The sequence below is a fragment of the Podarcis filfolensis genome, assembly GCF_964270895.1.
Source record: "Podarcis filfolensis genome assembly, chromosome: 8".
NCBI classification, from domain to species: Eukaryota; Metazoa; Chordata; class Lepidosauria; order Squamata; family Lacertidae; genus Podarcis; species Podarcis filfolensis.
The window spans coordinates 74292547-74306233 of NC_139611.1; the positions used below are offsets into that span (position 1 = coordinate 74292547).

Below are 13687 nucleotides of genomic sequence, written 5' to 3' on the forward strand. Positions count from 1 at the left end.
CATATGCCCCCCCCCGAAGGTTGCCCATAGTGGAATTTGGCCCTCAGATTCACAGTGTTTCCCCCTTTCTGGTTTAGACTTTGAGAAGTCCCTATGAACTTATTGCTGCTGCAAACTCAGAGGCAGGAGCCATAAGATGCTGAGTGTAAAATGTCCCAAGGCACTCTTAGAACTTGAAACTGGCAGGTCCTTCCATCCATCTGTACATGCATCCCCATGTGGATGGGGAAATATAGAGGGCACAGTGGGATCCCACTCCTGGATGTCATGCGCTCATGTGAATGCCTACCAGAGCAGTTGGGGGCCCTGGGAAACTAGCCTGCTTTTCCTAAGTTCCCAAAGTCTATGTGCATGCCGTTGTGGGCTGTCAGGCTTTGTTCAGACATTCAGATGAGCAGGTGGAAGTTAGTGTCGGGCTAGTGGGCCTGATCCAACTTTTCCACCTCCATGCACCTGCAATGCAAACATGCTCCAGGGGAGCATGGGAAAGGCTCCAAGGCGTTAACACCAGTGGGGGTGGCTTCATGGATTTCTCCCCCCCCCCTTCTTAACCTTCATTCGCCTCCCTCTTTCCCTCATCAACTCAATGCCACCTCCTTTCCACTCAAGGGAATTGATCTTTGAGTTTCAGGGTTCTGACGATGTTCCTGGACTCTGACTCCCATCAGTCCCAAGGCAGCAAAGCCACTGGTCAAGGGTGATGGGCATTGTAGCTCAGTAACATCTGGAAGGTGCTCGCTGGAAGGACAGATCCTGAAGCTGAGGCTCCAATACTTTGGCGACCTCATGAGAAGAGAAGACTCCCTGGAAAAGACCTTGATGTTGGGAAAGATTGAGGGCACAAGGAGAAGGGGATGACAGAGGACGAAATGGTTGGACAGTGTTCTCGAAGCTACCAGCATGAGTTTGACCAAACTGCGGGAGGCAGTGGAAGACAAGAGTGCCTGGCGTGCTCTGGTCCATGGGGTCACAAAGAGTCGGACATGACTAAACAACTAAACAACCACAACATCTGGAAGGCCACAGGTTCCCCATCCCTGCTTTTTTATATCCCCATTTGCTCCACCGTGGGTTGATACGGATCCGCTGAAGGGGGAATGTTTGAAAACCAGGACCCCCAAGGACTGCCTTTTGGGGTGGCAGCATACAAAGCAAATTCAAAACCAACAACAACAACAAAGCAAATACTTTTATTTAGATACAGGGATACAAGGTCAATGCAGAGTTAAGAAGGTCTTGTTTTGTTAAATGGCTGTCCATAAAGCTTTTACAAAGAGAGCAATATCAATTTTAAAAAAGTAGAATAAAAATCCACATAGCATAGCATGAAACAGGTCACAAAAGAATGATATATGCACTTACACTGCTATTTGTCTAGAAAAAGAGGTGAAGGAACTCACCATGAAAGCCTCCCTTGTTGTCTTATAATGGCAATGGCACCCATCTGAGAGGTGCCAGAACTGAGTTCCAGTGAGTTCCAGCTGGAAGGGGGGGAATGTATGCACATACTGTAGCTCTGCCTTCACCCAGCTGGTTGCTTCCAGATGATTTGGACTACAACTTCCCCAGCTCCAGCCAGCACTAGATTCTGAATGGATGCATTACACAGACTTGCCCTGGAGGGTGGGGTTTGGAAGCAGAAGGTTTCATGCACCCTGGGAATCTAACTCTACTGAAGATCTGGTCTTGTTGGTCACCAAGCTCTGGCTGCTGTCCTCAGCAAAGGCACTCTCAAATGCAGAGAAGAGTGAGTATCTCAGCCTCTCCTTGAAATCATGCCCCATGAAGGCATACAAGATGGGGTTGAGGCAGCTGTTGACGAAAGCCAAGCTGGTTGTCAGCGGAACACCGATGATCAACACCAAAACCAGGTCTACATCTTCTCGTGCTTTCAGCTCAATGAAAGAGAAGATATGATAGGGAAGCCAACAGACAAAGAAGGCCACAATCACTGCTGTGATGACCTTGAAGGGCTTGTTTGATTCGGTTAGCTGGTTCCTCCTCAGCTTCAGAACAATCGCCCCGTAGCAAACGATGATGATGTTGAAGGGGATGAAGAAGCCAAAGATGAACCGGCTGGCGGTCATTGCATTATGCTGCTGAGGGCTACCATATTTGGTGTAGCAGTTGGTCTTTTTTGGATCATTGTGATGTTGGGCTGTATCCCTGAAATAGAGGTTTGGAGAACACAGCACCAGTGCCAAGATCCAAACACCCAAGGCCACAAAGGAAGCCAGCCTGGGTGTCCGATGATTCTGAGCCCACACAGGCCAGAAGACAGAAACGAACCGGTCGATGCTGATGATTGTGAGGAGGTAGACACTGGCATAGAGGTTGAGGAAGGCAAGGGTAGAGTTCAACTTGCATATTGCCAGGCCAAAGGGCCAATGAAAGTCCAGGGCTAGGTAGACAATGCTCAGGGGAAGGAAGAAAGTGAAGGCAAAGTCAGCAATGGCCAAGTTGAGGAACCAGACAGTGTTGACTGTCCTCTTCATACGGAAGCCGGTAATGAATATAACCAGCCCATTACCAATGACCCCCAACAGGAAGGCAAGGCTGTAAATTATCATAGCGACAATGTTCAACCTTTTTTGCAAGGTTTTTCCAAACATATATGCTTCCTCATCGTATTCATATTCATAGTGAAGATCTGAGGGGTCTGGATAAGAATTATTAATGGGAAGGTTTGTCAGTGCAGTTGTGCTCTCCATTCTTCTTGACTGAGAGTCTTCTTTACTGCCGTCTTCTCCCTTATCTTGGCTGAAACAAAGCAAGAACATGAGGTCCAATGTGTAGGAGAAGGTCCAGCATGCTGTTCACCACAGCAACCCAACCAAACACCTCTGGAGGCTCACAGGCAGGACAGAGGTGACCTATACAACACCCTTGTCCCCAGCTTGTGGTATTCAGAAATATCCTGGCATAGGTTACCACAGAAAGGCAGAATACAAATAAATGTTGGTGACGACCAATAAATGAGAATTCTCAGGTTTTCTCCCCCATGCCACAAGCCTTTAAGAAAGTCAAGACCAAACACTCACCCTTCAGCTCTCAGCCTGTCCTCTCCCCTCTGAATGTCGATTGCTGCAGCCCTGTGCCTGGAAGGTGGGGAATGAGCTGTTATTATGGAGTGAAGGCTGCCAAGGAGATGCTCTGCATTTCATTAGCCCACACGGGTGGGGGGGAGGTTGCCTCTGTGTCACTCTTGGCCCAGGAAAAACAAAAGCAGTAGCAGAGTTGAGAAACCTTTGGGGAGCTGGGAGCCATTTGTCCATGATGACAGCAGCTGCCGTGTTCTCTGCCACAGTTCCTCTGCCTCTTAACGGCACAGGAACATGGTTGAAGAAGAAGAAGAAGAAGAAGAAGAAGAAGAAGAAGAAGAAGAAGAAGAAGAAGAAGAAGGCGGCTTTCCCCTGCAGGCTTCACTTGTTGAATTTCTACCTACTGTGCAACTGTCAAAGGACCAGAGTCCCAGCAGGAAGCAGAAGTGGCTACTGACAGGTACAATGGCACCCACAGACAGCATCTTGGTGACCTCTGGACTAGAGGCTCAAAGGAGCCCGAAGGAAATACACACAAACACACACGTTTGCAGCATGCCTCGGGCAGCACAATGTACTGGCCTGGGCTCCCTTGACTCAGGCTCTGCTAAGGAGCCTGACTCCTGGAACATATGAAGTAACAAGACAGAAAAGAGAAAATGTCCCTGATCATGTGAAGAAAACCTGCCCTGCTTCACCACAGAGAAGAGTCCTGCCTTGCTGACCCAGCAAGCGAGACAGATCATCAGTGTGGACGATAAGTCATGCTGTCAAGGGGTGGAGAATGCCCAGGAATTTACTGATATAGCCTCTGCAACGTGCTTAACCAAACAGATGGGAAAGGGAGGAAAGAGGAAACTTCTCCATTCTCCCTTCCTTGTGCGCATTCAGGGTTGGCCAGGGGTTGGCACTGTTGGGCAGCGGCCAGGGGCCCCACCACTGCAGCTCCTGTTCCTCATTGCTATCACTGCCTGTTCAGCAACCCTCTTTGATCTTGCAAGCAGTGATAAGGGCAAGAAGAAGGAGCAATATCTCCATCTGGGCAGTTGTGCAGACTGGGCCAGGATGGAGAGGGCAAGCAATGCCTTGGACAGGAGCAAGGCCAGATTAAGACCTTTAGAGACCCCTAAGCACTTCAAAGATTTTGTTGCTTCCATAAGTGCCTGATTCAAAATATAAACAATAATAAACCGTAAAATAAAGTTTTATCTTTTGAAATGAAACAAACCCTAAAATAATGTGGGGTTTTATGTATATTTCCACTTCATTTCACAACATGAACAGATTAATTACTATCTTACAGATGAATCTCATGCTTTAGTGCTTTAATTAATAGAGACGGGGTTTTTCTCAGAATTTGTAAACTGAAAAGCGGAGTTGCTGGTCCATAGAAAAACCAACAGCGAAAATTTTCATACCCTCCAACATTTCTGTGATGAAAATAGGGACATCCCATTCCATAATGATAATTTTACTATTTATACCCTACACGTCTTACTGGGTTGCCCCAGCCACTCTAGGCAGCTTCCAACATATATAAAAACATAATAAAACATTAAACTTTTTTTTTAAGAATACCTAACTTATACAGGACTGCCTTCAGATGGCTCAGGAGTCAGATAACTCCATACCCTCCAACATTTCTCCAATGAAAATAGGGACATCCTAAGGAAAAGCGGGACATTCCAGGATCAAATAAGAAACTGGGATGGCTTCTCTAAATCAGGGATATCCGTGGAGAATAGGGACACTTGGAGGGTCTGAAATTTCTGTGGTGGCCCCCTTTCCTTGTTGCCCTAAGCACGTGCTTATTTTGCTTAATGGTTAATCTGGGTCTGGACAAGAGACCTCAAAGCCCCTTCAAGACCAGGATCCAGGATTGCATAGATTATGCCAGCAGTGGGGACTTTGGAGCCCAAAGTCAACCCTCTTAGCCTATCCATCTGCACCTCAGCCCTCTCCCCAGGCCAGCTCCTAGGGTTTCTGCCCGACTGGAGTTTGTCCTTGAACTCTGACCACGCGCCTCGCTCCTCCAGAGTGGAGGATGGAGAGTGTGGTTTGAGTGTGTGAAAAAACTAAAGGTAACATTTGTCAATCTCCCCACATTTGTCTCCAGACCCACCCCAATTACTATTCTTATTTAATTTATTAAAAATTAAAAATTACTAATTTAAAAAAAAACACAACACAACACAACAGCAGATCAGAGCAAAAGTTTCTACATACTCTCTTCCTCTTTGGAGATCAAGAGCAATTGCAACACTGTGGTAACTTCCTGTCAGCCATGACCCTGTTACCTTGATCTGAGGCAAGACCAACATTTCTCAGGTGAAAATAGGGACATTCTATTCTACATCAGTAAGCTTCTCCCACCATACACATGTATGTCATATGTGCATGTCATCTACATGTATGTCATACGCATCTGTCACCTTGAGCCAATGGCAACATCTCTGCCAAAGCTGCCTCACGGGATTGTTGTAAAGAAAAGAAAAAGTGTGGTGGAAGGGATCGTGTGTATTGCCTTCCGCAGATAAATGAAATGAAACAAAATTTTAGCTGCAAGCTGCCTTGAGTCCCTGTCAGAGGGGAAAGGTGAGTGATAATAATAATAAAATAATAATAATAATAATAATAATAATAATAATAATAATAATAGAAGACATTGTGAGAATGATCAAGAACCTACCAGAGAGTAAATACTATTGAACTCAGTGGGATTGCAGTGTAAGGCTGAAAAGTCTTTACCCAGTTACCCGGGAGTAAGCTCCATTCAATACAGTGTGACTTACTACTCGATAGACAGTGCAAGGCTCCATTTACAATGAAGGAACAAATACTCCACGCATTTCCTTTAAACATTGCAATTAAAGAACTGAAAGCGTATTGGCTACGGTTTCCTTCAAAATTATAAGAAGGGGTTTTTATGCCACCTTCACCGCTTCCTTCGTTTGGTGCATGCATTTTATTTTCAGTATAAACGTAACTCCCTTTTCCACCTGCACACACACAGCAAAGTCTCCTGTTCCCCCCCCCAAAAAAAGGACAGGAGGTGGTTGGGTTTTTCTGGAGGGGTGTGTCTGAACTCTCTACCACTTTTTATCAAGATGAGGAGGGGAGGAAAAAGTGGGACGTTCCAGGATCAAATCAGAAACCAGGATGGCTTCTGTAATTCCGGGGCTGTCCCTGGAAAACCAGGACACTTGGAGGGGATGCAAACAGGGGCAAGCAACTCACCATATAGACCTGTTAGCATTTTCTTCCCAGTACCTTTTAGCTGGCAGCCAGGGCAGTATTTCTCCACCTGGATAGCACTTTTTAAGTGCCCGTGTAATTCTGGGAACTGTGGTCTGCCATTATTCCCAGAGTTCCTTGGGGAGAGGGATTGATGGCTAAACCACTGTGGGAACAACAGTTCTGCGAATATGACCGTGTTATCCTGCTCCGATAATGGTTCTGTACATATGCACAGAAAGAGATTTTCGGTAATGGCACCCGCCCTGTGGAACGCCCTCCCACCAGATGTCAAAGAGAAAAACAACTACCAGACATTTAGAATACATTTGAAGGCAGCCTTTTTAATGTTTAATAGACTATTGTATTTTAATATTCTGTTGAAAGCTGCCCAGGGTGGCTGGGCAAACCCAGCCAGATGGGCGGGGTATAAATAATCTATTATTATTATTATTATTATTATTATTATTATTATTATTATTACTACTACTACTACTACTACTTTTATTATATAAACAGTCTGATACAATATAAGGCAGCTTGTTGTTTTCCTAATTCCAACCTGCAAGAACAGGGGCAGGAAAAAGCAAATTCCAAAAGACAGAAAGCATTTAGGAGTTAGATAGATGATGATAGATAGATGATAGATAGATAGATAGATAGATAGATAGATAGATAGATAGATAGATATAGATAGATATAGATATAGATAGGTAGATAGATAGATAGATGATAGATAGATAGATAGCAAGCATTTAGGAGATAGATAGATAGATGATAGATAGATAGATAGATAGATGATAGATAGATGATAGATAGATAGATGATAGATAGATAGATAGATAGATAGATAGATAGATAGATAGATAGATAGATAGATGGTAGATAGGTGATAGTCTGCCACAGGACTGTAAAAGCACAGAGCTTCTATCAAGGAGGAAAAGTATCTCCTGTTCCTCCAGTAATCAAGGTGGCGCTTACCTTAAAGAGAAGAAAAATCTTTAGTGCCGCTGCTGCCTCCAACACAAGGAGAATTCTCTAAATGCAAAGAGGAAAGCAGAAGTGGGAGGATATGTCGATATGAAAAGTAGGATGTGTCTTTGCGACACAATCCCCTTTTACTCCGCAAGTGGTTCCTATAGGAGTTGCAGAATGGGACGGCGGGGAGAGTCCATCCATCCATTCTCCTCCACCTCAACAGCTTAAAGTGGAAGGCTGTGATGGCCACCAACTCGGATGGCTTTAAAAGAGGAGAGGACAAATTCACGGTAGAGAAGGCTATCAGTGGCCAGGAAATGGCAACCACAGGAGTGGAGAGATTCCTCCTTGCTGTGGCTCTGCAGATAATGGTTCTGTACACATGCACAGAGAGAGATTTTCGGTAGTGGCACCCGCCCTGTGGAATGCCCTCCCACCAGATGTCAAAGAGAAAAACAACTACCAGACTTGTAGAAGACATCTGAAGGCAGCCCTGTTTAGGGAAGCTTTTAATGTTTAATAGACCGTTGTATTTTAATATTCTGTTGGAAGCCGCACAGAGTGGCTTGGGAAACCCAGCCAGGTGGGCGGAGTATAAATAAATTATTATTATTATTATTATTATTATTATTATTATTATTATTATTATCCTCACAACAATCCTGCAAAGTAAAGTAGGCTGAACAATAACAATTGCCCCAGGCCTGCCTGGTGAGCCTCGTGTGGCAGAGGGAAACATGAACTCAGATCTCTCTGGTCCTAGGCTAACATTCTGCCCATCGTGACATCCCCCTGCCCGCTTTGTTTTCTCTTCTCTTTCTTTCAAAGCTGCAGTAATCGGTAGGAGGGGTGGGGAGCTCTCTAGCTTAGTGGAAGAGCATCTGCTTTGCATGCAGAAGGTCCCAGGTTCAATCCCCAGCATCTCCAGGTAGGGTTGGGAGTGACTTCTACCTGAACCCATGGAGAGCCACTGCCAGTCTGACAATCTCCTCTCCCCCATGCTTTTCAACATCTACATGCAGCCACTAGGACAGATCATCAGGCGGTTTGGGCTGGGTGTTCATCAGTATGCGGATGACACCCAGCTCTACCTCTTTCAAATCAGAACCAGTGAAGGCGGTGAAGATCCTGTATGAGTGTTTGGAGGCAGTTGGAGGATGGATGGCGGCTAACAGATTGAGGTTGAATCCTGACAAGACAGAAGTACTGTTTTGGGGGGACAGGAGGCGGGCAGGTGTGGGGGACTCCCTGGTCCTGAATGTGCCCCCTGAAAGACCGGGTGCACAGCCTGGGAGTCATTCTGGACTCACAGCTGTCCATGGAGGCGCAGGTCAATTCTGTGTCCAGGGCAGTTGTTTATCAGCTCTATCTGGTACGCAGGCTGAGACCCTATCTGCCTGCGGACTGTCTCACCAGAGTGGTGCATTCTCTAGTTATCTCTCGCTTGGACTACTGCAGTGCATTCTATGTGGGGCTACCTTTGAAGGTGACCCAGAAACTACAACTAATCCAGAATGTGGCAGCTAGACTGGTGACTGGGAGTGGCTGCCGAGACCACATAACCCTGGTCTTGAAAGACCTACCCTGGCTCCCAGTACGTTTCCGACCACAATTCAAAGTGTTGGTGCTGACCTTTAAAGCCCTAAACAGCCTCGGTCCAGTATACCTGAAGGAGTGTCTCCACCCCCATCATTCTGCCCAGACACTGAGGTCCAATGCCGAAGGCCTTCTGGCGGTTCCCTTGCTGCAAGAAGCCAAGTTATAGGGAACCAGGCAGAGGGCCTTCTCGGTAGTGGCACCCACCCTGTGGAACGCCCTCCCACCAGATGTCAAGGAAATAAAAAACTATTTTACTTTTAGAAGACATTTGAAGGCAGCCCTGTTTAGGGAAGCTTTTGATGTTTAATAGACTATTGTATTTTAATATTCTGTTGAAAGCCACCCAGAGTGGCTGGAAAAACCCAGCCAGAGGGGCGGGGTATAAATAATCAATTATTATTATTATTATTATTATTATTATTATTATTATTATTATTATTATTAAAATGGTCTGATACAATATAAGGCAGTTTGTTGTGTTCCTAATTCCAACCTGCAAGAACAGGGGCAGGAAAAAGCAAATTCCAAAAGACAGAAAGCATTTAGGAGATAGATGATAGATAGATAGATAGATGATAGATAGATAGATAGATAGATGATAGATAGATAGATATAGATGATAGATAGATGATAGATAGCTAGATAGCTAGCTAGATGATAGATGATAGATAGATAGATAGATAGATAGATAGATAGACAGATAGATAGATAAACAGATAGATGATAGATAGATAGATAGATAGATAGATAGATGATAGATAGATGATAGATAGATAGATAGATAGATAGATAGATAGATAGATAGATAGATGATAGATAGATAGATAGATAGATAGATAGATAGATGATAGATATAGATAGATATAGATGAGAGATAGATGATAGTCTGCCATAGGAGTGTAAAAAGCACAGAGCTTCTATCAAGGAGGAAAAATATCTCCTGTTCCTCCCAGTAATCAAAGTGGCGCTTACCTTAAAGAGAAGAATAATCTTTTGTGCCGCTGCTGCCTCCAACACAAGGAGAATTCTCTAAATGCAAAGAAGAAAGCAGAAGTGGGAGGATATGTCGATATGAAAAGTAGGATGTGTCTTTGCGACACAATCCCCTTTGACTCCACAAGTGGTTCCTATAGGAGTTGCTGAATGGGGTGGCGGGGAGAGTCCATCCATCCATTCTCCTCCACCTCAACAGCTTAAAGTGGAAGGCTGTGATGGCCACCAACTCGGATGGCTTTAAAAGAGGAAAGGACAAATTCAAGGTAGAGAAGGCTATTACTGGCCAGGAATGCCTGGTGCTGGCAACCGCAGGAGTGGAGAGTGCCCTGCTTGCTGTGGCTCTGCAGTAAAGCAGGAGGTATGCATGCAGAAGGTCCCTGATCAGATACCCAACACATTCAGCTAGGGCTGTGAATGCCCCTTTCTTAATTCCAGTGGTTCCGTCAAAATGCATGGCACACACAGAGAAAATGAGATCAACCCCTAGCTTCAGAAGATATTAAAAAGAAAGGAGAACTGCGACAAAATGTCACAGAACTGAGTGCTCCGGTGCATCGTTCTTGCCAGCCGGCCATGTCCTCCTCAGATTACTCCATTCCATTCCATCCCCTTCCCTCACTCGGCGTTCCGTGGCCACGAAGCATGCTCGGCCTTCTGTGGCTGTTTCGGAAAAGGGGCTTGGCTTTTTCTTCTTCTTTTCCTAAGAAAGAAAAGAAAAACTTCTGCCAACCTTGCGATTCTCCCCACACGATGATACCGCCCCCTTGTACTTCAGTAGTTTTCACTACCTGCTCATCCTAACTCCTGAGTTTACCATTTGCTTTTTTAAAATTGCTGATAGCTTCCTGAAGCCTGGAGAGCGAGAGGGGTCGGTGTGCACCGACCCCTCTCGCTCTCCAAGCTTCAGCGAAAGCCTGCATTCGCCCCATAGGACGCACACACATTTCCCCTTCATTTTTGGAGGGGGAAAAGTGTGTCCTATAGGGCGAAAAATACGGTAATTAAATCTTCCATAGGATTGCATAACTCCAATCGTATATATCGGATTTTTTGTTACACATTTTCTTCTTGAGTCCCTGACCCTCTGTCCCTGATGTTTTTTTTCTTCTTATTATCCCCCATTAATAGCTGCATTAAAATACATCCACATTTATTTTCTAAGCCCCGCAAAATCCACTCTCTACTTTCTTCCAGTGCTCATATCTCAAATCCTGCACGTGATTTCACATAAGAATGATAATTCGGTAGACAGTCCACCAATGGCTCCCATTCTTTGGCACAGGCAGGGTGATCTCATTCAAATGGTCGGGGGGACCTTTTTACCCTGAGGGCTACTCTTTCTTCTGAGCCATTTTTGTTTTGGTGAGGGAGGGCTGGCATATGCCAGTAGTGGTTGCGCCTAGAGGCAAACATGGGTAGACCTCCCAATGTGAATTCAACCTTTGTACAGTAGGCTTTTTTCGACACAGTCATACTCCTCTCACTGTGTCCTCTAGCCACACAAGCAAGAGGCATCATCAGAGTTCAAGGATTCATTCCAGCCAGGCAAAAAAGTTCAAGGGGGATGCAGAGCTCTGCTGCGAAAGGGTCTGGTTTGGGGAAAGCGGGTGTGCCTTAGAGAAAAGCCCAAGGGCCAGGCAGAGAAGGCTGCAGGGCCACATTTCTCCCTGAGGTTAGCCTTCCTTGCTGGAGAGGGTTGTCATTCAGGGAAGTGAAAGTGATGTCAATTCTCCACCAAGGCTGGTCTTGCCGATGTCAGCGGGAAAAGGAAAGGAAATTTACAGAAAGCGTTGCATGGGGAAGAGCTGAAGAAACAACAGGCAAAAATAAATAATAAAAATGTTGAAATCCATTTTATAAGGTTGTCTTACAACAATGATATCACTGCCACATGCAAACTGACTTTCCCCTATATCTCAATATTGTGCAACAGGGATGGGCAGAAAGTAGATTTACTGGTAGAGAACTGGGGGGGGGGGGTGGCTTTCAGTAGATCAGAAAGGCTTTCTGGCTCACAAGACCCCTCCAGAAGTCCTTTTTATAGCACGCTATGATTATGTGTGCTCATGGTGCTATCAAGGAGGCGACTTGCAATCCTGTTTGTTCTTGCAAAAGTCTTGGGCTGGTCACACTGCTCCACTTCCAAGCAGTGCATATCAATCTGCCCCAGAGGCTGAGGGAATCTGGTAGATTCCTGACTGTTTGGGCAGTCATATTCAGCAGCTATATCCCAGCTTAGTCGCTGAGATCATCTGCAGGAGCATCACTAGTCGTTCCCAAGTTGGTGTGGCTCATTTTACAGCAGCAAGAAACTGAGCCTTTAACATCATTGCCCCAGCCGTCTGGAATACTCTGCCAACAGAGATTCAGTAGGCACCTTCTGTTTCAAGTTTTTAGCTCCTGCTGAAAACTCTTCTCTTCTGTCAGGCTCATGCAGGCAATTAAGAACACATCTTTCCGCAATAGCTGGCTGATTTCCAATTTTTGAAACTTCCATATGCTTTCTTTCGTGTGTGGTTTAATATGCTGTATGTACTGTTGTAAACCGCTCTGAATTTTTTTAGATGAATAGCGGCATATAACTTTAAAAAAAATAAAAATAAATACCCCATAACTTCCTGCTGAAATCCCATAACTTTTGATACCACAAGTGTCCTGCTTTTCGTTTAGTTCCACTTTTGTTGTGGTATGGCCTGTCTGCACATTGGTAATGTGTTAGCATTGGGGAAGCATTGCTGAACAAACTAAAGCACGAGTTTGCAACCCGCTTTCTGCTGTGGAAAGGGGCAATGCACTCTGCTAAGTAAAGGAACTTCCTAGCACAAGTTAGGAAGGATGTTAATAATATATCCTCTCCTGCCACCCTCAACATTTCCACACATGGGAAGGGGCGTGGGTGAGGAAGGATACGAACTCTTTGATGAACCATCATCTCCAGATCCCTAGCTTCCATTTTTTTTTAAGACATGTAAGTTTCTGGGATATGTAGAACCTAGGGCAAAATGTACAAACACGTTTCTTCTCATTTGTGGGAAAGAGAGCGCTCGATAAATTTGCCTGTCTCAGGCATGGCTTTAGGGTAGCACAACCAGGGCAGCTGCACTTACTTGGTGCTGTGCTGTAGGGGGCACCACAGCAATGCTGTAGAAAGGTGTGTGAGAGGCAGAGGGTGCTGAATTCTAGTGTAGCACAAGCGGCCATTGAAATTTGGCCACCCAAAGTCCACCACGGCCAGCTCCCGCTTTCAGTATTTTACTTTCCCTGCCCAGGTGGCAGGGTGGGGAATCATGCAGGTGTCCTTCTAACTTCCTCCTGCCTTGAATTACCTCGCAGAAACTTGGAGCGAGACCTTTTGTGTGGTTGCCCCTGTTTTGTGAAATAGCACTCCTGTTGAGATACAGTATGTCAAGGGTCCACTATCTGCGCTTTCCAGAAACAACTGAAGACGGTTTTTGTTCCGACAGGCTTTCCCAGCTGGGTAAATGGACCCTTACCACGAGTTTCCGTTTGTTAGGGTTTTTAATTTAGTTTTAAATGCGCCAGTTGTTTTGGTGTGTTTTAAACTGCTTTAAATTATCTCCTGCGTAAATCGCCCCGAGGCGGTGGTTTAGAAGGCGATTAACAAATCAACGATAACACTAATAAGATAAGAATGTTATACTGTGGAAATGTAGAAAGCAATGAGGGGAGGGGTTTTGTGTGTGAAAGGACTGTGCGCTCCATTCAGTTCTGGAACTCAAAAAGAAACCCCAAATTCCCTTTTTCTGCCTTTGAATGTGCATCTCATGCACCTGGCTTGATAGATCTTAGGGTTCTAGTAGTGGGGGGGGGAGTGGGTC

The 13687-nt window shown here is 45.3% G+C and overlaps 1 protein-coding gene across 6 annotated transcripts; it reads right to left on the minus strand.

Moving 5' to 3' along the window:
* Positions 1-1176: 1176 nt before the first annotated feature.
* Positions 1177-10096, minus strand: LOC310768861 (chemerin-like receptor 1). Of its 6 annotated transcripts, none has more exons than XM_083627739.1 (4): positions 9825-10095; positions 7257-7313; positions 3042-3098; positions 1177-2760 (listed from the first exon to the last, which is right to left on the minus strand). In XM_083627739.1, exon 4 carries the CDS (start codon positions 2709-2711, stop codon positions 1647-1649), a length of 1065 nt encoding a protein of 354 aa, XP_083483865.1. In that variant the 5' UTR covers positions 2712-2760; positions 3042-3098; positions 7257-7313; positions 9825-10095; the 3' UTR covers positions 1177-1646. The 6 variants fall into 6 exon arrangements, with proteins under 6 accessions (XP_083483865.1, XP_083483861.1, XP_083483864.1 ...); XM_083627735.1 differs by having other exon boundaries at positions 1177-2755; positions 3038-3098; XM_083627738.1 differs by lacking the exon at positions 7257-7313 and having other exon boundaries at positions 9825-10096.
* Positions 10097-13687: the final 3591 nt, after the last annotated feature.